The sequence below is a fragment of the Gymnodraco acuticeps genome, unplaced genomic scaffold, assembly GCF_902827175.1.
Source record: "Gymnodraco acuticeps unplaced genomic scaffold, fGymAcu1.1, whole genome shotgun sequence".
NCBI lineage: Eukaryota > Metazoa > Chordata > Actinopteri > Perciformes > Bathydraconidae > Gymnodraco > Gymnodraco acuticeps.
The window spans coordinates 4,469,436-4,493,768 of record NW_022990313.1 but is presented as its reverse complement, the minus strand read 5'-3'; the positions used below and the strand labels follow the sequence as shown (position 1 = coordinate 4,493,768).

At 40.9% G+C, this 24,333-nt stretch overlaps 2 protein-coding genes across 5 annotated transcripts in view; one reads left to right on the top strand and one right to left on the bottom strand.

Annotated features, from left to right (window-relative positions):
- The window catches only part of zgc:154054 (uncharacterized protein LOC777616 homolog), a 57,199-nt gene extending 45,745 nt beyond the window's left edge, over positions 1-11,454 (top strand). Inside the window, exons 13-16 of the mRNA XM_034222880.1 lie at positions 6,253-6,331; positions 8,464-8,530; positions 10,450-10,577; positions 11,181-11,454. Of these exons, the coding sequence (XP_034078771.1) occupies positions 6,253-6,331; positions 8,464-8,530; positions 10,450-10,568 (265 nt within the window). The 3' untranslated portion in view covers positions 10,569-10,577; positions 11,181-11,454. The remainder of the gene's footprint in view (positions 1-6,252; positions 6,332-8,463; positions 8,531-10,449; positions 10,578-11,180) is intronic.
- A 3,751-nt stretch (positions 11,455-15,205) lies between these two features.
- Positions 15,206-23,365, bottom strand: LOC117550435 (short coiled-coil protein B-like). 4 transcript variants are annotated; one of them, XM_034222876.1, is made up of 4 exons: positions 23,232-23,365; positions 22,381-22,447; positions 22,185-22,265; positions 15,206-16,024 (listed from the first exon to the last, which is right to left on the bottom strand). In XM_034222876.1, the coding sequence occupies exons 2-4, from the start codon at positions 22,394-22,396 to the stop codon at positions 15,882-15,884; spliced, it is 240 nt and encodes a 79-aa protein (XP_034078767.1). In that variant the 5' UTR covers positions 22,397-22,447; positions 23,232-23,365; the 3' UTR covers positions 15,206-15,881. The 4 variants fall into 4 exon arrangements, with proteins under 4 accessions (XP_034078767.1, XP_034078768.1, XP_034078766.1 ...); XM_034222877.1 differs by having other exon boundaries at positions 22,381-22,437; XM_034222875.1 differs by lacking the exon at positions 23,232-23,365 and adding an exon at positions 22,958-23,214 and having other exon boundaries at positions 22,381-22,437.
- Positions 23,366-24,333: the final 968 nt, after the last annotated feature.

Here is a 24,333-nt window from a genome sequence, read left to right as displayed (position 1 = left end):
GCTTGTGGCCCAGACAACATTATAAACGAAATGCTCAGATGCAGCACCCCAGAGATGCAGGGGACAGTGTTCAAGCTGTTCAATATCGTATTGCAGTCAGGATGTTTTCATCTGGTGCAAAGGGCTCATTTCCCCCATTCATAAGAGTGGAGACAAATCAGACCCTAATAACTACCGTGGCATCTGTGTCAGCAGCTGTCTGGGGAAATTATTCTGTAGCATTCTAAATAAAAGAATACAAGATTTCCTTCACCAACAATCCATATTGAGTTAAAATCAAATTGGCTTCCTTCCAAAACACCGCACCACCGACCATGAATATACCCTTCACACTTTAGTTAACAAACATGTACACCAAACACAAAATGGTAAGATATTCACTTGTTTCATTGATTTCAAAAAAGCTTTGGACTCTATTTGGCACGAAGGGCTCTATTATAGACTTCTACATTGTGCTATAGGGGGCAACATGTACGATCTGGTTAAATCAATGTATTTAGGGAATAAGTGTGCTGTTAAAATTGGAGACAAACAAACTGAATTCTTCACCCAGAGAAGAGGCGTTCGTCAGGGTTGCAATTTAAGTCCCACTTTATTTAATATATATATAAATGAACTTGCTGTTCAGTTAGATCACTGTGCTGCTCCTGGCCTCTCCCTCCTAGATAGAGAGGTGAAGTGTCTGCTTTATGCTGATGACCTTGTTCTGCTGTCTCCTACTGAACAAGGACTACAACAACAGCTGGACATAGTAGACCAGTACTGCAGAATTAGGCAGATACCCACTGATGATTAACACTCAAAAGAGAGCACTAACATTCTTTAACCACCTTAGATCCAGCCCCCGAGACACCCTCCACGCCAAAGCCCTCCAAAGCCAAGAGCTAACCCCAGAGAAGAGTCCCCTATGTCAGCTGGTGCTGAGGCTAGCTGCCCCCTCTCAGAGCCACTCTGACCAGTCTCTCAACAACACTGCTCTCCAAACACCAATCACAGTCAAACGCATTATAACCAGTACTCGAGATGAGGGGGGATGGCATCCCCCCTGAAATAAAAACGGTCAAAATCATCCCCCTTCTAAAACTGCCATCCCTTATGTAATTTTAGCAATGAACTGCTATTTCAACATTAATTGTGCGCATTTTGAGTAAAATACTGTGGGCGAGGGAGCACGCACACACGCAATGACATTTTTACCAAGTCACTGACGCTATACTATGCGAGTGCCCTAGAGAGCGCCATGATGCGCCTGTTTGATCGATGCCAGAAGCGCAGGTAACGGTCATCACAATGGCCAAGCGACCAGGAGGACAACGCGATCTGAGGGACTTCATATTTAAAAATACTAAAAATAACATTTCAGGTAAGTCAAGAGTCAGTAATCTTAGTAATTACTCACTACTTTAGTCACCAAAGGTGGAATCTATGGACATAAGCAGCAATAACAACTTAGTTTGGAGTTTAGCTACGTTTTTCTCTCGTGTTAGCTAGCTGGTAAGACTCAAAACTGTTGATGAATGATACCACCAGCACCAGAAGAGCTGAAACCCCTCCTTCAAGCAGTGAACACTCTGGTCATCTCCACAGCTGAGTGTGAACGTGGGTTTAGTCAGATGAACATTTTAACCACAACTAGAAGCTCCCTGGAGGTAAAAAGCATGTCAGCCTTGCTTTTCATCAAGTGTGTTGGCCCTCCACTGAACAAGTTCAGACCAGAGGTATATGTCAAGACTTGGCTTCAAAGCTATTGCTTAGCTAACAATCCGAAAGCAAGAGCCAGAAAAATTGAGACCAAAAAGCATGATTATGAAAATCTTTGGAAACTTCTATGAGATGGGGGAGAGTGGAGTAGGCAGCCATTGACAACATTGGTCCTATTTTGTATTATCTGTATAATCTTTTAATATATTTTCATATTTCGTAAACAATTTCAATTTGCACTTAATGCCCTGTTCCTAAAAAATTTCATGAAGAATTTACATAATGATTTAATTAATTACGATACAAATGTAACCCTTTAGATACCAGTTTTGATCGTATACCAGTAACTGCTTTTTTGAAAAAATACACTATAATTCAATATTCTAAAAACTATTTTGACTTTATTATTAGTATAATCAGTTGATCCATCTGAATAATAAATGAGGGACTGTTAACCTACAATATTTGTACCATATACTTCATTATAACCACATTTTTGTATTCCCTCCCCCCCTTTAAATTAAAGTGAAAAAAATATTTTGCCCTAATTGTCCTCTGCATTTGACCCTAAATGTTATTCTACTCTAATTCTGAGGTGCCTTGGTCAAGAGCAATGAAAGGAGTATCTGAACATCCATAACATGCATGTTGTTTTAGGAGTAATTATCTTTATGTTGGTAGGTCTCCCACCCTCGGCGGGTTATCAGCACAAATTATGTCCCCATGTGATCAAATCCACCATCCCCCCTGATTTTTTTTTTACAACTTGAGCACTGATTATAACACAATGTAAAGACAACTATTTACAACATTGGAAAGAAGAAACTAAAAGCCAAAGTAGATTAGAATGTTACCTGGCTCTAAACAGAGAGTATGAGCTGGCAGAATATCTCTCTACTGTCAGAGATAGAAAGCAGAGACAGATCCTAACCAAGTACAGGCTCAGTGACCACAGACTGGAAACAGGAAGACTCAAAAGATCCTGGCAACCAAAAGAGAACAGAATATGTGGTCACTGTACGACAGGTGAGACTGAGACAGAGATGCACTTCCTCCTGAAGTGCCAAACATTCAACGAAGTAAGGAGCGTTTACTGGAACAAGTTGAACTCTGTAATCCCAGGTTTCAAGGAGGTTGATGACCTCTCAAGACTGAGAGTACTCCTAGGAGAAGGAGACAAGGCACATCTTGCTGCCCAATATGTATACACATGCCACAACCTGAGGGACAGTGAATGAGACACACACACACGTGTTGAAATGTAATTGTATTACTGTATATATATATATCATCAATAATAATGCCAATAAAGCCCCTTTGAATTATTTGTCATCACAAATAAAACAGGTTCATATGGATAGGATACTAGATAAGTGTGCACACTCATTATATAGACTACATATTTTTCTTGGATTTGTTAACACTATAGTCCCTAATATATTTGTAGAAAGGCAGGAAATGGAATTAAATTCAGAACATTTTTCATTGTGGAGGACGCCCTTTTTTGTGTCCCCCCCACTTCTCAAACCAAAGTTACACCCTTGCACACAGAGCCGAGTTTGAATGACACAAGCACACGTTTATTTCCTTGCAACTCTCTGATTGGTCTGGTGTCTTGCCTCTGTTGCATTCACTGAACACGGGAAATTGCATTTCTGCCGTAAAGCACGGTTAATGTATTATATTATTGAGGGAGAATTGTCCGGGGCTACAGAAAAGGCATTCGGGGCTAAAGCCCTGAATGCCCAGGCCAGGCGACGCCACTGCACAGTACAGAGAATAATTACAGAGAGCAGGAGTTATTAATGTGCAGGTGTGTCTGAAACAAACAGTAACACATTGCTGCTGCTCTGGCAGAGATTTTATTAGTAGTAGATCAGGGAACATGTCTGCAAACACAACTTCCATCAGAGGTCTCTGCAGCGACTGACAGCTGATCCAGATGCTTCAGCTGTCTTCAAAAACAGAAGTCGCTTAACGTGGCGCTCCGAGGAAAGGACTCTTAAAGGGATAGTGGAAATCCGCGAATTTTGGGTTTAACTTATGTATTTGTATTAAAAATAAGCATAATAAACAATTTTTTTAAATTTCATGCGCCTAGTTTCATTTTATTTTCAATTTTACTGCGCCCTCTCAATGAAACGAAATACTTCGGGAATCTTCGGATGATGACGAGAGCAGAGGAAGACGGGCACAAACAATGGCGGACATTCAATAGCATTTGCATGTGAATAGCCGACCTTTATTATGGTGAATAGATGTGTTTTGTATGGCTGTAGTGCGACAGCAAATGCAGAGAATGGCGTATCGACTCATGCGTTTCCAAGAAACCCAGCCATTCGTCGTCAGTGGGTGAAATTTGTTCAGAAATGTTCACTATAGGTAATACTATAAGACTGTAAGACGGCAATACTTTATACCGAGTATATTGCCATAAATATGATGATTGATTATCAGTAAAAAATTCTACGTGACACAAAGACATTGGATTAACCTTGAGATGCGTTTTTATTCCGTTGAACACAACTTTTGATCACAAATCAAAAAAGGTAAGACGTAATTATTGTAATATTTTTGGAACCGGATGTTGTTTATTTTCTCTTTTCTGGCTGATAGCTCCAGGAATTCGAGGTCTTACAGTGATGACATTACATGTGTGGAATCTGTGGAGTCTCAGCTTTAAATCGTATATCTTGTTTGTGCAGTTAAGATAGTAATAAGGGCATTTCCACCGTGTGTTGTGTGAAAAAAGCGTTAGCATTAGTTAGCATTGTTTCGCTCAATGCTAATTCAAAGGCTTGGTATTACGCTTGTGTTTTTTCTAGCTAACAATTGTTCTTATTGTCAGTTAGCGGAGTTTCTTACCTTTAAAAGGGTATGAAACATTAATAGTTTCATAAATGTTAAGAAGCCCTGAGACATGTGAGAAAAAAAAAACTGTGGGAGGGGTCCACTGGGGGGACCTACGGGATTAACTGGTTAACAATGATTAATATTTGTAAAGGCTACAGGTGATCTTAAAATGCATGAGCTATGCTTAGGGACCTACCAGTCAAGATTATTTGTGCGTAGGGGTGCATCATCTGGCGCCTGGTCCTGGTCATCCTCGCCATTGCCCATGCCGTGAACCATCACCTCGGGCTCGGGCTCGAACAAATAAGGACGTAATGGTCCATCGTCTGGCTCAATATTGTCACCATCGTCGCTTACTGAACCGGATTCAGATTCAGTTCCTAAAACGACATTTTCGTAGGAAAGCCGAGAGGATGTTTCTGACTCGCTATCATCACTGGATACCTCGTACAATCCTTCTTCTTTGTCTGGTATATTTGCCCTTCCACGTTCATTCTGCATAGACGCCATAGTTTGTTATCGTATCGTCTTCCTGAGTTTTCGTCACTTCCGGTTTGGCTGAGTCGAACATTTCGTTTCTAAAAAACTTCGGGGAAGCTGCAATAAAGTGCTTCTAACATGCGTAAGGCAATTATTATATATTTTTAATCAGGTGTGATTGTTTTGGTACGTAATTATGCTTGTATATAAGTTAAAACGAAACTATTTGAGGTTCCATTTCCACTATCCCTTTAAAACACATTTCCTTGCGTCCTCTCCCTTTGTAAGTGAGGGAAGCGGGATGCAAGTTAATCGACTAGTTATGCAGGGATAGACACTATCCTCCAAAGATGGCCGATACGCCCCAGAATGCACCGCGGTTCCCATTCCCTATAGAAGGGCTTCTCAACTCCGGACCAAGGTCCGGATCCGGACCGAACTGCAAATCAATCCGGACCGAACACTGTGTCCCATTATTAAAAATATTAGTATATTTTCTTGTGTCCGACGCGTTGTGAGAATGAACATGTATATATATTTACTTGTGTGCGCGAGCGTGACACGCATTGCAGACCGCAAGTTAACCGCGACTTTCTAATGCTTCTAATGCAATTTTTGCCGAGGTTCAAGGCATTGGCTACAGACAAACAGTTCCATTTCTCCCTCTAGTTCAAGCCATCATACTGTGTGTGATATAAAATCGCTCAGCTCACAAAACATTAAATAAATAAATACATGTAAAATAAAAGATACAAACACAAAATAAACCAGAATAAACGTAACAATTTCAAAATTTAAAAAAAAAAAAAAAAAGATTAAGAAGGTCCACAGCAACAACAACATGAAACACTCTTTGATTTACTGCAACAACAGTTGGGGGGCCCCATGCATAGCGCACCGAAACTGCTTCTTAATTTCAGTTTCGTTGCTCCGCTCCGGGGGTGAGGGGGGGGGGACTTTACTGGCATTGATCCGGACCATTGACCTTGTATACAATTCACAAGTGCACCTTTAACAAAAAAGTTTGAGTACCCCTGCCCTATAGTATAGGAGAAGTGAAAGTGAGCAATTGTCCTAATGCTACTGATGATGTGTCGCAGCACATATTGTTCACGAGGGCATTTCAGAATGAAATGATTGAATGTGAAACATTTGATGACGATATGTTTGCACACATTTACTCCTGCTCATTACAGCGCTCTGTTCTCTTTACTGCAGGTATCTGTTTCGCAGCGGAAATGTTGAGACCAGTGCAGATACATTCTACAACACTACAGTGGAAGTGCTGCCTAGCAATGTGAGTTGTGTGTGTGTGTGTGTGTGTGTGTGTGTGTGTGTGTGTGTGTGTGTGTGTGTGTGTGTGTGTGTGTGTGTGTGTGTGTGTGTGTGTGTGTGTGTGTGTGTGTGTGTGTGTGTGTGTGTGTGTGTGTGTGTGTGTGTGTGTGTGTGTGTGTGTGTGTGGTTCAGTCCCAAGGGTTCACACCAACAGAACCACTTCTGACAAGTGACAAGAAGAAAGTGGATCAAGCTCAGATGTCTAAAAAAGTCTTAATGAAAGTAAAAAAGCGCTAATATCTGCAGAATGATGATGTCGGAATGGTCAGCATGAAGAGGGTAGAAAGAAATAGTTCATAGTCTTCACATGATGTCACAGCTCTATGCCAACGCCCACATCCACTGCTGGCCAATGAGGACTCCGATTCACCACACTGCTAGCCAACATGCCAGAGGTTGTTCAAATGAATGCAAAGAGAAAACAAGTCTTTCCTGTTTTCATAAAGAATATCATCTCAGAACAAAAACCCAGTGAGGCAGTTTCATGACAGTGTGCAAGCAACTAACCAGAACGTGCCGTTTGCCTTTCCGTGAGTTATGTAAACCATGATCGTGTCATTGATAGAAAAAGCACACTTCGGGAACTGGTGGCTTCTGCAGTTGAGGAGACTCCAACACTATCTGCCATCTGTTTACTGTTTTTGTGAAGCCTACAGTTTGTTCTTTCATGCTCACAGTTCTGGATCGCTGCCACAAAAGCATGTAACAAGTACTCTGTGTAATATTTGTATTATATGCTTATTGTGAATTGCAACATATCTGTTTTTGCCTTTCTAGACTTTCAACATGTTGCGTTCTTATAATCGTCACCCAAGAACTAACATGTTTTTCCTCACATCACTACCACATGTATTTCTATGGCTTTCATTTTCTCTGCCCTACAATCAGTTTTGTATTCATAACTTATCACTTTATCCACACTACTGACAGTTACATGTATAATACCATGGGAACTGGAACTCGGGCTCCCTGTCCAGCAGAAACTCTCTAGATAACAGATGAATGTTTCCAACACACCCAGACCAGGATGGGCACACCTACTCCAGGACTGTGGACTACAGAATCCACTTCAACAAGAGATAGCCCAGGATCTTCTCATGTTCCTAGAATGCGTTGGGTTTCTTTATATTGTGCATATCTACATCTTCTGAAGAGTCGAATAGTGACTTTGGAATGTGGGCTAATTATTAATAGATGATAATTGCATAGGAACACAGCACCGTGTGTGTGAGGCTGTGAGCTGTGTTGATTTCAGTGAGAAGTGACATTCTTATCTGAACCAGGATCAGCAGGTCTGATAGCCACAAGGTCAGACTGAGACAAAGCATGCTCACAGTATCGCGTCAGTTTGGTTGATTACAAACCTAAGAGCTTTAGTTGAGTTTATTTGTTTATAGTGTCGTGGACAGTCCCCATTGATCAACTGTCACAAACAACAGTAAATGGGGCAGCTTTAGCAAACATTGCTAATTTGCAGCTGTTGTCCCCGGCCAGATATGAATGGACACCCTTAAAATCACAATACATCAACTGCATTAGTTATACAGAAAGGATGAAAGACAAGTAGATACAGGCGAAGAAGAAAAAAAAAGTTAGATCTTAGAATCCCACTTAAAACAACTATAGTTCTGTGCTCTGTGTTGACAGCCATGATATTCCGAGTGTTTCCACGGTGGGCAAAGAAAATGGCAGCTACAAGCTAACGGCTACGTTTGTTTACCCCAGATGTAGAAAGACGTCATGTAAAAATATATACAAAATACATGGTGGTACAAAGACAGCTTCTGGCAGACAATGCATGCTCAAAGGCAGGCTTGGGGAGTAACTGATATATGGGGATTACTTTACTAGGATACAAAGGTAACTGTATTCCCTTCCCTTGTCCAGTTTTTAGCTTTTTTATTAACTACGAGGTTTCACATATTATATTGTTATTATAAATAAGAGCTACAGAAACTGAGCAGGTACAGAAGAGGGGACGTGTGGCAGTCTTTCCCAAAAGGAAACCCTCATAATAATAATGATTGAAAAATACATATTTTACACAATCAAAATAATCAATAAATAATGATTTGTTGTGTTTTCTTCCTTCAGGCGTCAGCGCGGGTGGCTGCTTCGCCTTCTTATTACAGAGAATCTGATAAGGGTTTCATCATAATCGGTAAATATTTCTAATTAATTACACATTATAATACAAATAATCAAGTCATCACACATGCGTGTATGTCACTAGGGTTGCCAACCGTCCCGTATTTGAGCCAAAAGGGGCGTGTCCCGTACGGGACATTGTTTGTCCCGGATTCCCGGTAAAGGGAAAAAATATATATATATTCTGTTTGCGCGCAATGCAGTGTGTCTGGCTGCGTGCCTGTGTGTTTGTGTGCTGTATGGGAAGGGCGCTAGGACCGCTCAGTTGACAGGGCAGGCACAATGCTCGCACGTGTGTGTGTGTGAGATTTTCGCGGGCGCGGCATCATTGTTTGTGTGTGGCATGTCAGCCTGTTCAGTTGTGTGGGGAAATGAGCGCTGCCGGTGGAGGTGATAGTGAAAGAGGAGAAGAGAGAGAGGATGTGGTTCTGGGCCCTGGCCCTTCTAAAAAGAAAAGACTTGTGTCTTACAACACACAGTGGGAAGAAAAATACAGTTGGGTAAAGCCCGTGAGTGGAGATCTGTCTCGGGTCTTCTGCACCTTGTGTCGGAGGGAGTTTTCAATAGGTCACGGTGGAGAAAACAACCTGAAACAGCATGCTGGCACAGAACTGCACAAGCGAGCAACAATGGTTGGTTGAAGGATAACATTAAGTCTAATAATGATGTACCGTGCATGTTCACATGTATACTTTGCATTACTTAATACCATTTTTCAAATATTTTAGTTTTTAACATTTTGGACAAAATAGCCAATTGTACATCGAGGTGCCCAGATGTCCCTAGTGCCCACCTATCCGATTTGAACATGCTGATGTACAATGTGATGTAGTAGCGTAATGCAGGTGTAAGACCATTGTGTTTGTATTGTGTTATAGGTATGCATAGTTTTCTATGCATTTTAAGGGTTTTGGGGGGTTTGACCCCCAAAAACATTTTCGAACCCTAGGGGCTGGCTCCCCCAAAATAATTAAATAACATAACCCTAACCTAACCCTAAAACCGAAATAAAGTAACAAAAAAAAGTAACTAAATCCGCCAGAAACCCGAAAATCTTCGCACGCGTGCACGCGGGGGAAGATTTTCCATTTCTGGAAGTTGGCAACCCTATATGTCACCAACACACATATAGAGTTCTGCAGCGTTGGAGTCTTTTGGAGACGACCTGGAAGTTAGCATCGCAAGGGATCGCTCTACTAAAAGCAATGGGGTTTTTCCATTGGATTTTGGGATACTGCAAACAAATAAGATCTGAAAACACATATTCATCATACTTCTTCCTTTTGTTCAGAAGGACACTTTTTTCATATTAACACCACTTTTATTATAGCTGAAGCTTAAATGCAATCGCAAAAGTCAAAGCACTAGGACTAGGCTATAAAGGAACTACAGCACGGTCACATGACTTCATGTCAACACTGCTAAGCTAAAGGCGGCTAATGTTGGGCAAGATGACTTTTCGAAGTGTCATTCAGCCACTTGTTAGCAACAACAGTTATAAAGACAGGTACAAGCTTCAGGCTTTCACCAGTGGGGTGTTTACTGACGTAGTTTACGTTGTCGAACAAAAGGTGAACATCTCTATACCTTTTGTTAACCACAACCTTATGTCTGAAATCAAACCAATAACCAGTTTTTAAATGTTTTGGCTTTGAGACGACGAAGCCTAGAAGTCCAGAAGGCCAAGTAAGGATTAGGACTCATTCCTGCACCACTATATAATAGAATCATGTGTTCAGCAGATATCATGACATTTGAATTATTGAATGATGTAATAAGCTAACCAACGCATCCAACGCATGTCACCTCTGAAACTACAAGCATAGATTCATTTCATGTTGGCACCTGTATATTTAAAAATTGAAATATTAGGAGATTAGGAAATGATGCTTCAGCGAAATAAGTTAAAAGCTGTGCGTGTCTGTGTTGCAGGTGCGTTTGTGGACGGGCTGGCTGCGGGGGACATTGAAGAATCACTGCAGCCGATCTCAGCGCTCCGCCTGCTGGTTCACTCTGACGCTGACGTCTGGGCTCTGCTGAGCGAGGTCTGAGAGCATCGTGTGTGTTCTTATATACACCACCCATCTAAACAGCAGCGCTGTGAAGGATATGTGCAATGTGCATATTATAAAGACTAAACATTAAGAGTTATATGAAATGATTAAATACATAGAAACACATTGACAGCCTGATACATACATGGACACTTATTCATTAGAACATACAGCCAGGATCTTTCCAAATCCCCTCCACATGGGAACAGATACCCCTTTACCATTTAAATAACAACAATGGTGGACAGTGTGGAGCTGTGCTCATGATGCTGATATTCTTACAAAGCTGGATTTAATCGAAGAACAACTTGTGTCTCTTCTCCAGTGACGCTGCTATTAGTATGCCTCTATAGCCACGAATACAAGAAGAGTTCCTCAGAACTGAATGAAACAAGTTCCACTTTCATGCTTATCATTGAATGTGTGAGCTTTAATTCCCAGTTAGATATTCATCAGTTAAAAAAAAAATGTAAACACCGTTATCAACCCTCTTATTTCATGCTCAGAGAAGTGGTTTTTGGGAGGCTGGGGGGGGAAGTATCACGTTTTAGCTGCTCTTTGTCTCAGAGGTTCAGATTGTTGACACCCCCTCTTGTTCCTGTGCTTCAGATCCTGATTCAAGTTTGATGTTGGCAGCAAAGAGGAAACCACACACACACGCTGCTTCACCTGAGCAGACTGCTGCCCCTGCTGGAACAAGACATTCATTCACAAGGATTACATGAAGGGTCTAAAGCTGCCCTGGTGGATTGGCCATAGTTCTGTCTCAGAAGCGCTGTTTAAGACATTCCACTTGCCTTAGGGCTTGTAATGAAAACAGACAATCTCAAGTAATTTATTATATGATATAAATAAAAATGGAAATAAATATTTCCAGTACCAACTTGTCTTAAAGAATTTTATTTCATCTCACTTTTTTACCAAACAGCAAAACATGTTTGCTAAGAACTTCTCAATGTTAACAACAACACAAACTTGTACACGGGTTCCTGATACAGGGTGCATTATTAAAGGACTTGTTAGCAAATATCCTATGTAAAAAGGAACATGGAATTCTACTAGCAAGTATGGTATGTGTATCATAAGCCTGAAATACACATTGTAAGACCTGCTGTACCTGTGACAATGGCAGCGATACACTTCAATGGGGAGCAAGTAGACTATTCATGATGTCACAGCAGTGGGATGTACATGGTCCATCTTCAGCTCTCACTAACAAAACGACAAAAAGGAAGTCTATGGAGTCTCTGGAAATATTGTCTGTGATCATGTTGTATATCTGTGGTACTGACCTGATTCTGCACACATTGAAAACAGTAGTGACTCTGTAGTGATGCCCCCAGACCCCCCTAGAGGAGGTGAGGTCCACCACCTGCCCACACCCCCTGTCAAATTGTCCCACCCACATTGAGGATGCTTCCTACGCCCATGTTTTATTCCATGCGTCAAGTCAGGAAAATTGGGTCCAAATGTTATTGCGTTAACATTAAAATCACTAAATATATGCTGTAACTATTTTGCTCTAGGCAACTCAAGGGCTCAGGTAATGTGATTACTATATGAATAATGGTCCAAAATAACATTAAATGCAGGGTTTTTTGTTAAGTAACATACTTTCGTCGCCGGCCGGCCGATACATGCAGCGCATTAAGTGGGCCTGTCTGTCAATTAATCCCCGGGCCACTTTTTCCCCCCAGTCCGCCCCTGGCTGCGCTACAACAACGCCCATGGAAGAACAAGGTGTGCCATTGAGCGCTTGAATGGAGTACTGAAGAGGCGTTTTGCACGCCTCAACTATCTGAGAGTGGAACCCCAAGGAGCATGCCAAATAACACTGGCTTGTATTGTGCTACACAATATCGCTGTCCATCGCAGAGTCCCCCTCTCTGACATCGATGATCCCCCAGAGCCCCTCGCACCTGCTGATCTAGGCCCACCTATGGATTGGAGTGGTGGTGGTGCAAGGCGAGATGCTATTGTCTGCAATTACTTTTGAAAGGTGATGACAGATGGACTTTTTTTGTTGAAGGTATTTTTTCTTTAATCTAAATTACATTTGTGATTGACTTTTATGAGCATAAATGTCATCAACATTTGGTTGAAAACAAAATAGGCCACCACAAACGTGAGCAAAAAATAAAATGTATTTCCCATGAAGGCTAAAAATGGTGTGTTATTTCAGTTAACAAACTTTGCCATCTAATTTATATTGAAACATATTTTTAAATAAATGGTACAGTACATTTTGCTCTGGTAATCCACTGGAAACCCACCCCCTGGTGGGATCAGGATAATCCAGTGTTTTGGGATCAAACTGATCCCAATCCTGTGTTGTCGGTCTGAACTACCCGTTTTGAAGATTTGATCCAGATTAAAGCTTGGATTGGATTTCCTGATCTGATCGGATATCAAAGTGATCCTAATCCTGTTTTTTGGTTTTGAACTCCCCAAAATCCAGATCTGATCTGATCAGATAGGGATTACAAGTGTTGAACTCCTGGGCCCTGGCTTCTAGGATCCTCATCCTGAATGTTAGACTCCCAGCCTTAGGAGCATAAATAACGAAAAAGTCCCAAATGAAATGGAGTTTATTTCTGCAGGTAAAGATGACTTGCTTTTACTGCCAACACTGCTGGCTCAGCTTTATGCTTGATATATTGTGAATAATCAGCAAACCACAAACAACTTCCCAATAAGCACTAACAGGTAGACAGACAGTATATCTTCAACATTGTTCTTTACTGTCGATCTCTAAATTCACAAATGCAACTAACTAGTTTTTTTTTATAGAACTGTACAAGCTGTGTTATCACGTACGTTTCTTCAAACAACAATTGCATATACTTGTGAAGGCATATCTTCTGATCAGCTCAGGAAACCTCACACGCATTTCATCAAAAATGTTCCTCACTTTATTAAATTAGTCAAATCTGATGTAAACATTGCACAAATGTAACAGGACATACATGTGTTTGATCATTTATCTGAAGTATTTATGAATCTGCCAGTTTAATGGTAAACACGCACACAATACATTATTTCAGTTTGAATACAAATGGACAACTGGTGTTGGCTAAAGGCTGTGACAGCCTATATTAGTAGTGGGATTTACTCCAAACTAGCCGGAAGCAGCAACACAAATGTACATTGTACTGAAATGACAGAGACTGGGGCCTCTGTTTGAGACATCAGCACCTTTACAAAAACATGAACACGTTAGACCAGAGGCCTGTACGACCAAGCAGGATTTTCGCTTAGCGGCTAACTTCAGGGAAAACTCGGGGTTTCCGGTCCTACGACGCTGGTTCTCTTCTTAGCGGGGTAGATCTCCATGGTAACTTATGCTGAACGGCTAGCCTGCCCCGGAGCAGGTTAGGTTGCAGAGCTCAACTCAGTGAAAGCACTGCTTGCTGACCAATCAGAGCTCAGAGTTTAAAGCGATCAAGTCATATTACAGGAGAAAGGAAATACAGAAAAGCTGCCGTCGCAGGAAAGACGGCCGGCAAAAATCACCGACTGTGTGAACGTGAACATTAATAGAATATCACCTCCATCTTCAGAGCAATCTGACTATTATAACATTAGCGTTAAGAAAGCTTACTTAAATATCTGCCACAACATAAGTAACCGGATCAGAGTAACATTAAGTAGCCTACAGTCCGCGGCATATCACTTCATAATGTATCATATATCTCCTTATCTGAGTCAGCTGAGCCGTATCTGGCCGTGCAACACTCACAGTGTCACATATATGCAGAAGTATTATTTTAAGCAACACATTAAGTTGACGAAACACTCGAGTCAAATGTAATTAAAGTCAAATCGTGTCTTAGACGGGGCAGTGATATCATAAACCTGTTAATGTACGCATTCAAACGCTTTTTCTTTAACCAGCTGTATTCACCTTGCAGGTGCAGCTATGTGGCTTTTATCCTGGATAAAGTGTTTAAGTCATGGATGTTTAAAGTTTAACTTCTTCATATGTCTAATATTATAGTGGACTTTTCATTCAGGAAGTATGACGCTGCGCTGTCAGTACGCTTCTCCATGTTTGTGATTGGTCGAATGATCCAAATACCACCCCTTTCATGTGAACGCGCACCTAACTAGATAGGACACGGCTGGCTTGAGCGATCCACTTGATAACCCGCGTCGTAGTACCGTTTAGCGAGAGCGCGTATGTTTTGGATTAGGCCAACCGGCTAACTCAAACATATCCAGGTTAGGTTGAACCAGCTTCGTAGTACAGGCCTCTGCTGTGCCCGTGTCTGTCAATGAGGGAGGAAGAAGACTTCTGTTACACATGATGTCCCACCATGGTCCATGAACAGCGTCCCGCCAACAATATGTAAACATTTTAAGTTCCGGTATTCTACAGACTTAATAAAAAAATTCTGGTTTGGTACAGATCTTCTTACAAAGATTGTGATGATCATACTAATATATTTTTTAACTGATATTGCTAATAATGTTGAAAATTGTCATTGCTATCAACATTTCAATATTAATCAAATAGTTGCTGACTTGACTATTCTTTCCAAATCGGGCAGCATTAGTTTGAGCTGACTTTGCATTTGAACAGAATGAACGGGGGTATCATCAAATGGAGAATAGGGCTGGGCAATATTTTAATATAGTATCAATATCTTTTTATTATTTACTAGATTGTAACATACATTTCTGATATAGTTATACTTAACAATTGTCTTTTTGGTGTATTTTTGTTCTATTATTAGCTTTAACCTATTACCCATTATATCTGAATTACTGATGATTATTTATCAAAATTCCCATGTTGAAATATTTTGTGAACGCACTAAAGGTAGATATATATATATATATAGTATCTTCAATATTGAGGTATTCAAATCGGAAATATAGTGATTTGATTTCTCCATATGGTCCAGCCCTAATGGAGAATGTTTAATATCCCAGTAAGGAAAGCTCCCTGTAGGCTAAGGGTGCATAGTTAGCTGTTAGCACTTAGCCATTCTACTAATGATGAAGCAAAGCTGGCATTACTGCTATGATAGCCATATCCATGTTAGCAACAGACCTTCTTCATGCTAATGTTACTTGTGTAAGTGGGGTTCTATGTAGCCTGTAGGACGTTCCTTCACTGAGGCTTCACTTTGTGTAGTCTGGCCTGGCCCATGTGTACAGATGGATATCAGTGTGGCCTGTGGTACAGATGCACCTGTAAAGTCATTTTGATGGTCTCCATGAGTGACTTTATTTCAAAGCCCTTCAAATGTCTTTGAATAATCCATCAGGCTGGGTGTTCTCCCCCTGGCCTCTCAGAGGTTCTCCTTACTTCCGTTTGCTCTTGGTGTCAGTGGTCTGGAACACACTGGAGGCAGACATGAGGTTCTCAATGTACTGACCCAGAACCTGGTTCTCCGACTTCAGCTTCAGGTTCTCCTCTTTGACGCCATCCACTCTGGAAGACAGGTCTGAACACACAGAAACACACACAGAAATGTTACACAGCTGAATGGAAGCTAAATTGCTTTTATTGTTGATCATGTGCCCTTAATAAAACAACAGGGATCCACATAAACAATCGTCTTAAACAGCAGACTTTGCACTCATTACTTCTTCTTTCAAACAATGTTATTTTGACTATCACCTGCTATATATGTGGCGTCTTTCATTATTAGTGCGAATGCTGTTTACAGCATTCCACTATAGTTCTTCAATTCTTTATTCTTCCCCTTAAACTTATTTCAGCCAATACTTTGGCTCTCCATAACTTCAGCTTATTTTCAGCTACAGAAACCATTCAAATATTAAACTATTCAGCCTGTTCAGGAATCGATGGGAAACCTTCAACTTAAAAAAAATATTTCATACTTTTTGAAATATTCAGCTTTTTAAACTCTTTTTTTAACATGGAAGTCAATGGGAGATGCCTTCAAATCAGCCAATACTTTAGCTCTCCATAACTTCAGCTTACTTTCAGCTACAGAAACCATTCAAATATTAAACTATTCAGCCTTTTCAGCAATTGATGAGAAACTTTCAACTTTTTCAAAATATTTCATACCTTTTGAAATATTCAGCTTTTTAAAGTATTTTTTTAACACCTTGCGCCAAATGCTACTCCTTCCACATACTTTCAGCTAGACACTTCATTCCAACTTTCAAAGGACCACAAGACCTTCAGCTATTCAAACTTGACTTTTCTTTTTGATATCTTTTCCACTTTTTGAGATATTGAATTTAGTTTGGAGCTTGGTAGAGAGGCCTTTTTCAGATTTTAACATTAGAGTGGATGGAGCAGCTCGTTAACTCTAGAGTGCTTTGATTTCAAAACAGAGTGCAGCAGTGCCTGAAATTCTCCCCCAAAAATATTTTAAACTTGCCATAATTCCCAAACCCTACACTCAGACATATTCTTTCATGAAAAACGTAGGAAAACCTCTCCTAGGTTGGAAAATTAAAAACAATTAAGAAAAAAAATTAAACAAAATGAAGTACACTTTAGACAAACTGCTCCCATCTCCACAGTTTACACACAAAACCAAAAAAAACTACATTTAATATCTTTATGTAACTCCTTCAGCCCAATTTCAGCTGCAGGAACCATTCAAATATCAAACTATTCAGCCTTTTCAACACATGATGGGAAACTTTCACATTTTTCAAAATATGTTTTACTTTTTAAAATATTCAGCTTTTTAAAGTCGTTTTTTTACATGGAAGTTATTGCAATGCATTTGAGCTGTAACAATTAACACACACTCTCTCTCACACACACACACACACACTCTCTCTAACACACAGACACACACACACACTCTCTCTAACACACACACACACACTCTCTCTCTAACACACACAAACACTCTCTCACACAGACACACACACACACTCTCTCTAACACACACTCTCTCTCTCTCTCTAACACACACACTCTCACACACACACACACACACACACACACACTTATGATGATGAATGATCAAGAGAAGAGAGAGAGGGCGATCAAGAGAAGAGAGAGAGTAATGTATAACTCCTATGAAAATGTTGAAAGAGTGCTCAAACTTCACATGTGTGCTAACAGTCCAGCCATGAAGACATCTACAGGACAGTTTTGAGATTTCTTCAAATGCTGTTGCCATGGCAACACAATGCTCACCATGAAACACGGTTCTCTCATAACTTCAGTGAAAATACTCGAAATGGCCCAAAACTTCACAGGTTTGTTAACGATGCAGCCATCAACACATCTAAGCGTATTATGGGGTGTCATCAAATGCCATTGCCATGGCGACAGATCATTCACCATCAAGTTAGTTCAAAAGTTTCCCAAGCCTTTTTACTTTCTTTTCTCTTCTTAATACAAATTCATTCACTACTACTTACATCTGATATCTAACTCCTTCAGCCTATTTTCAGCTGCAGAAACCATTCAACTATTACATTATTCAGCTATTTCAGGACATCAAGGCTATACATGTTGTTGTTTATACCTTTTTGAAATATTAAGCTTTTTCTGCATTTGTTTAGCTAAAAGCAGCTACCATTCAGCTAATAACACATTCAGCTTTTTCTGCATTTTCAGCTAAATTCAGCCATAAATGTTCACAGTTTACAGCATTCGCACGCATTTTCTGCAGGAAATGCATTTTCTAGTTACTTACTTCTACTATCTTAGCAGTGGAAAGGGTTGCAAGACATTGTATAATGCACTTCAGTAGGAGCTCAAACTGGCTTTAATGAATGGAAAGGTGTAACAAAACGTTACGTTTGGAAGAGCTCGATATTGATCATCATTACGGCAACACATGCATGATTCTGTTAACCTTCATGTGAACCTGAATAACAACCTTGTTGCTTTGTCTTCTTTGATCGCTTAGGCCAGACATTAAAGAGCCTGTGACACGAGTTTCCCCCATCATCCAAACCCATCAATTTGAGTAAATATTGTCCCCTTGAAAACCGTTACTGAACTGATTTTGGATATTTGTACTTTGATAACCATTAATCTGCCCTTCAATGTTGACCATTTTCTGGATCTTCTCGGGGATTCTTCAAGTCCCGCCAAATGATGTGTGACGTCATTGCGGGCACAGCGCTCCAGCTGCACCGTTCAGGATCCAAAGCATCTGCATGTAAACGCACGATGGTGCACACAGCAGCAAGCTCAGACAGCGATGACAGTTTAATGTTGAACGTGTCTGAGAGCTCATATGAGGCTGAAGGATCGGTTTATGTTGTATCTGTTAGAAGTTTAGGAATTAGGTGCGTCAATATGGGCGATCATACGGTCATGTAGCCAGTGGTGGAATGGGACTAAAAATCATCCCGGGACTCTCGACTGGCCCACTTCGGTACCGCTAGTAAATTGTCAACGGGGGGAGTGGGGGATGTCAGGGGCGGCAGGTGCTGTAGATAGTAAATGTAAATATGTAAATGTTTGTGTCACTGCATCCTGGTAAAATACAAATATAATGTATAATGTCTGTGTCTTTGACATTAGCGCTGCCAGCCACCTGTGCCCTGTGTACTACGAAGCCAGTTCAACAGACCCTGGATATGTTTGAGTAACAAACTAACTAACAACAACAAACTAACAAACGAGATCTCGCTAAGCGGTCCTACGACGCTGGTTATCAACTCGGTAAATCAAGCCAGGGTTTCTCTCTCCAGCTGAGAGCGCGTTCACGTCTAAGACACGAGTGGATCTGACTTTAATTACATTTGACTCGAGTGTTTCGTCAACATAATGTGTTAAAATAATACTTCTGCATACAGTATGTGACACTGTAAGTGTTGCACGGCCAGACACGGCAGATAAGGAAATATATGATATATTATGATATTATATGATCGATGATCTGATTGATGATGTAATATGAATGATAAGTGAGACACGTCGGCGTCTTCTCTGCATACGGCAGTTTAAACTGTATTTCCTTTATCCTGTAATATGACTTGAGAGATTTAAACTCCGCACACTGAGCTCTGATTGGTCAGCAGGCGGTGCTTTCACTGAGTTGATCTCTTTTCTATAGACGCCGGAGGCGGGCAGCGTCAGGTAAAAAAAGTTATTTAGCCTTCCCAAACCTGAGCCTCACGCGCCGCCTATGGGGGATGCGCTAGTGACTTATCCGACCGGCCCACTTCGGTACCGGCCCATCGGGATTCGTCCTGATTCACTGCACCCAGCCCACGTAAACTGTCAACGGGGGGAGCCTCGCTGCGGGGAAACGGTGGACCTAGTGTCCCGATCGGAGTGGGAATAATAATAATAATAATCCGTGCATTTTATCCATTAATTTCTCCAACATTGTGGTGAAAAAACCACACGTTTAATCCATGTTGGTGTACTACAACTACAAAAAGCATCGGGTGGTTTTCTCATCAGGAAATGCAGACCGGCACAAACAAACGATTTTTAATCATCATTCTCACGATCATTTAATGTATCATATGTTCGCCGAATTGACATGAAAGCACTAATAAATGTAGTTTCATCCACTTGAGTTTACAACTACAAAAATAATCGATTTGTTTTTATATCACATCCTACGGGAGGAAATTCAGCAGCTCTCACTACCGATTTGTAATCCTAATGTAATCATCATCTTCACCACGATCATTTATGTTTATGTTCGCCGAATTGACATGAAAGCACTGACAAATATGAATATACTGTAGTCAACTTCATTAAAACGTTATTAACGTGCCTAAACTCAGTAATTCACCATTTCTACGCATGACAACACACTTTGTCCGTGTTTGGCTCTCTCGCCGCACAGTGAAGCGTTCCCGCATTGACGTCACTTCCGGCTTCCCCCAAAACTTCAAATGCGATGTTCGAAATTATTGATATTTAACGGAACGGTATCGCTTTTTCTTTTTTAAACTGACGGTTCGAGATGACTAGTAGCCCAATATTTCATTGCACAACAGTTGTTGGGATGCTGTCACAGGCTCTTTAACATTGAGCTCATTAATCACTGCAATATTTAACCATCTCAATTAAATACCACATCGTTTACATAGGCCCACAGACCTGTTGAGCAGCTAGTAGTAGCAAATTAAACTAAACGCCTTTCTTTGTTTGCGTCCTACGTGGGAGAAACCAAAGAGAGAAGGGTGTTTTCTTTTCTTTGACAGCCTTTCAATAATGAGACAATGAAAGTTATGCCAATTCATGCAAAAATGATTAGATCAAATCACCAGTTGTGTTGTTTTAACGAGTTGGGCGGTGGCCCATAAGCTATGTAGCTAAGCTAAGTCAAATATAGAATAGAATATTGTTCCCTGATGTCCATGTGTATAAAGCCCCCATGAATCAACATGATAATAACGAACAAGGTCAAACTGTAGATGCTCTTTTGGTATGCCATCTAAAAATGATGTTTCCTCACGGCAGACTCAACAAATAATGACCCCTGGCGCATCATAATTACGTCGCTCAGTGTAAGAGCAGTCTCTTCGCGCCGCAATTCAATTCATAAGTTCTTATACAATCTCCTTCAGATAGTTTCCAGACCCAGCATCATGAGTTTCACTCATTCAGGAGTTTAGCCCTCTCGGGAGAAGTCAGCGTTATTATTTGTTTGTTATGATTTATATATCACTGTTGTGATTCGATCGGATTTAAGTTTTTTGTATTAAACTGTCTTGCAAGTTGCAACATTAGTGTATGGGATATAATCAGGGCTGCACATAACTGGTGCGCAGGTGCAAGAGCACCGGATCATTTGAAAAAAGGTGCATTTGCGCACCAATATTGAGAGAGGGAGAGAGAGAAAAGAGAGAGAGAGATGTGCGAGTTGCACCTCGGACGTTACAATAGCAGGGTTGCCCAGACATAGACTTTACTTGGGCGGGCCGCCCAGGTATATTAACGGCCGCCATAATTCGTGAGCTATTTAGGTTTAATTGTTTTAATCCGTCCGCGAGCACGACGGCATCTGCGATCCCTCGCTCTACCCCTCGCTATTGCGTGAAGGGTGTGCTTTGTGCGCTCCGCACAGTAACCCTGCTGCGTGCTCACTAGCGCACCCCCCCCCCCTTCATAAAGTCAAGCACCCCTAAAAAGGTCCGGTTTATTTCATTTTAAGGATGAGCACCAAGCAACATCTCCAGGTGCTCCTTTGAGAACCAGGGCAAAAAAGTGATGTGCACCCCTGGTTATAATGTTTTATTGTGGGATGAAAGTCAGAAAGAATATGCTCGGTGTTGGATTACATTGGTCTAAGTGCCCCCTCTGGTGGTGATCGAGGAGACTGGTTTTGAGTGATTTTGGGCAGGTTTTGAGCAGTTTATTTTGAGGTTTTCATGAAGTCAAGCAGCAAACGTCTGGCTAGCTTCGTTTGCAGATAGCCACCCAGCAGATGCAGCCACACGACAAGAACTAGCTACTACAAGCCGTTTTGTAGAATGAAACAGGGACTAGCTTTGAGGTGAAAAAAATAAAGTGAAACCCCTGCTAAACTGACTGGAACCGCGCTTGTTGAAGCTGAATTCATTATAGCCGAAAGCTCATTTTGAAACTCAGGGAGGGTTCCACACAACAAGTGGAAAAAAGTGTGTGGTGTGTGTGTGTGTGTGTGTGTGTGTGTGTGTGTGTGTGTGTGTGTGTGTTCGTCGTACCCTCTAAAGTGTGTTGAAGCTCCAACACCTGGTTGATGAGCCTTGTCTTCTCCTCCAGCTCAGCCTGGTTCTCCATCTCACCTGCACCAGGTAAAGGGACAGTTAAACACCATGCAGTGTGTGTGTGTGTGTGTGTGTGTGTGTGTGTGTGTGTGTGTGTGTGTGTGTGTGTGTGTGTGTGTGTGTTTTGTCTCACCATCTTCTGAGCTCATGGTGAAGTACTCGTCTTCTTTTTTGGAATGCAGGGCTGCGACTATGGAACACTGCAAGATTTGGCAAAATTGTACAATTTAACAATATGTTGAAAATGCTCTTATTCAAACAGAAACAAAGTCTTAAATACTGGGGTCCCATAGGGCCGTGTCTTTTGACCCATGCTCTACTGAAAATAAACAAATGAAAAAACATGCAATGACAAAATAATGTAATCTTTTAAATATGCGTTTTCACACCTACTTATTTATTATATTGTTTGTATTTTTTGTATTGTAGTCTTCTATGAGTTTATGTTTGTTAAGAGTTAAACTAAACATGTCCTTTTATTTTGAGTTCATACATATTTTTCGCCTAAATGTGCAGTAGCGAGAAGGCTGCTGTCATTTGCATTAATTTCTCCATAAAGTGCCTACACGTCCACAAAGATGTAGTTCATGGTATGCATCATGACTTAAGAACATGATGGTTTAAAAAAAGATATCGTTATTTTAGCGGAGTAACGTTAGTTACATGACAATAGTCACTACACAATTCAAACAGCCTGAAGAGAAGCAGACCTGAGCAGACAGCACACATACAGCAGGGTGGAACTGGAAGTCTTGTTATAACTGTTAGCTTGTTAGCTTGCTTTATCAACCCGTCGACAGGAGAGACTGTTAGCTTGTTAGCTAGCTATAGTAGCCGGCTGAGAGAGGCCTGCTGGCGGAGAAAACAAACCCTGAGCAAGGCCTGCTGCTAACTACCGGTTAGCATGCTTACATACACTAGACATATAGGATTTGCTTCCAGGGATAAGATGAATAAACGATAATATCAACTCAGAATACAAACCTGACGACGCGAAGATCGAAAACTGCTGCTCTGAAGAGACTAGTTAAAATAAATAAAACAATGAAAGTGTTTATGTTCTCACAGCTGTGATTGACACCATCTTTGTTCAGTATGGCTTGTGACGTTACACCATACAGCCGCCAGGGGACGCCTGCCTGAAGACATGGATGTCTGTTTTAGTCAGTAGGGGAGTGAAACTCAGTACTCAGAAACTGTACTTAAATAAAATATTGAGTTACTTGTAGTATATCAGTATTTAAACAAATAGTTATACTCCACTACAAATGCATAATGTGTTACTCCACTCCATTTATTATTCAACTGTTTACATTTGAGCATGTAGGCCTATGTGTTGCATTAATGTTATGCGTTTAACATAATGCATCTCTGAAGCTTAAACCATTGGATAAACTGTGAGATACAAGGTGAACATATCCAATATATTGCAAATATCAGTAAGATTTTGTATGGGATTGCTTGTAATGATATATTTTGACAACAATGTGTCGAGACTTTTATAAAAGTAAAAGATTTGAACACTTATTTCAATGCTTATTATGACTATTTGTCAAAAATGTCACATTTTCTTTCACGGAATATGATTGCTGTGAATATATGGGATTAGTTTTGTGACATAAAGATAAAGCAACACTTTCTCAGAATCAAGCAAAACTAAGAGTTTAAAGGTGGGGTAGGTACATTAGAGAAACCGGCTCGAGATACACTTTTTGTTATATTCCATGGAATGCTCTTAACATCCCGATAGCAATGAATATCTTAAGTGCTTTGACAAAAAATCCATACAAAAATGTCATCTGTGGAAGCCGTGGTACTGTAAAAAGCACGACCATCATTTTAGCCGGTTTTCAGCGGAAAAGGCGTCGGCCCGGCTGAAAAGACCCGACGATGCGGGACACACCAATCTGAGTAGGACGTGTCGATGCTCATCGTCGGCCTGCCGCCCACCAACGCCGATAATCGGCCTGGTGTGTCCGTGCCTTAAGAACAAAGGACAGTAAAAGAAGAGCTCTGTGGCTTCAGGCTCGATCGCCATTCAAATGACAGCGTTGTTTCCCCCAAAAGTGGGCGGGGCCGTAAAGTG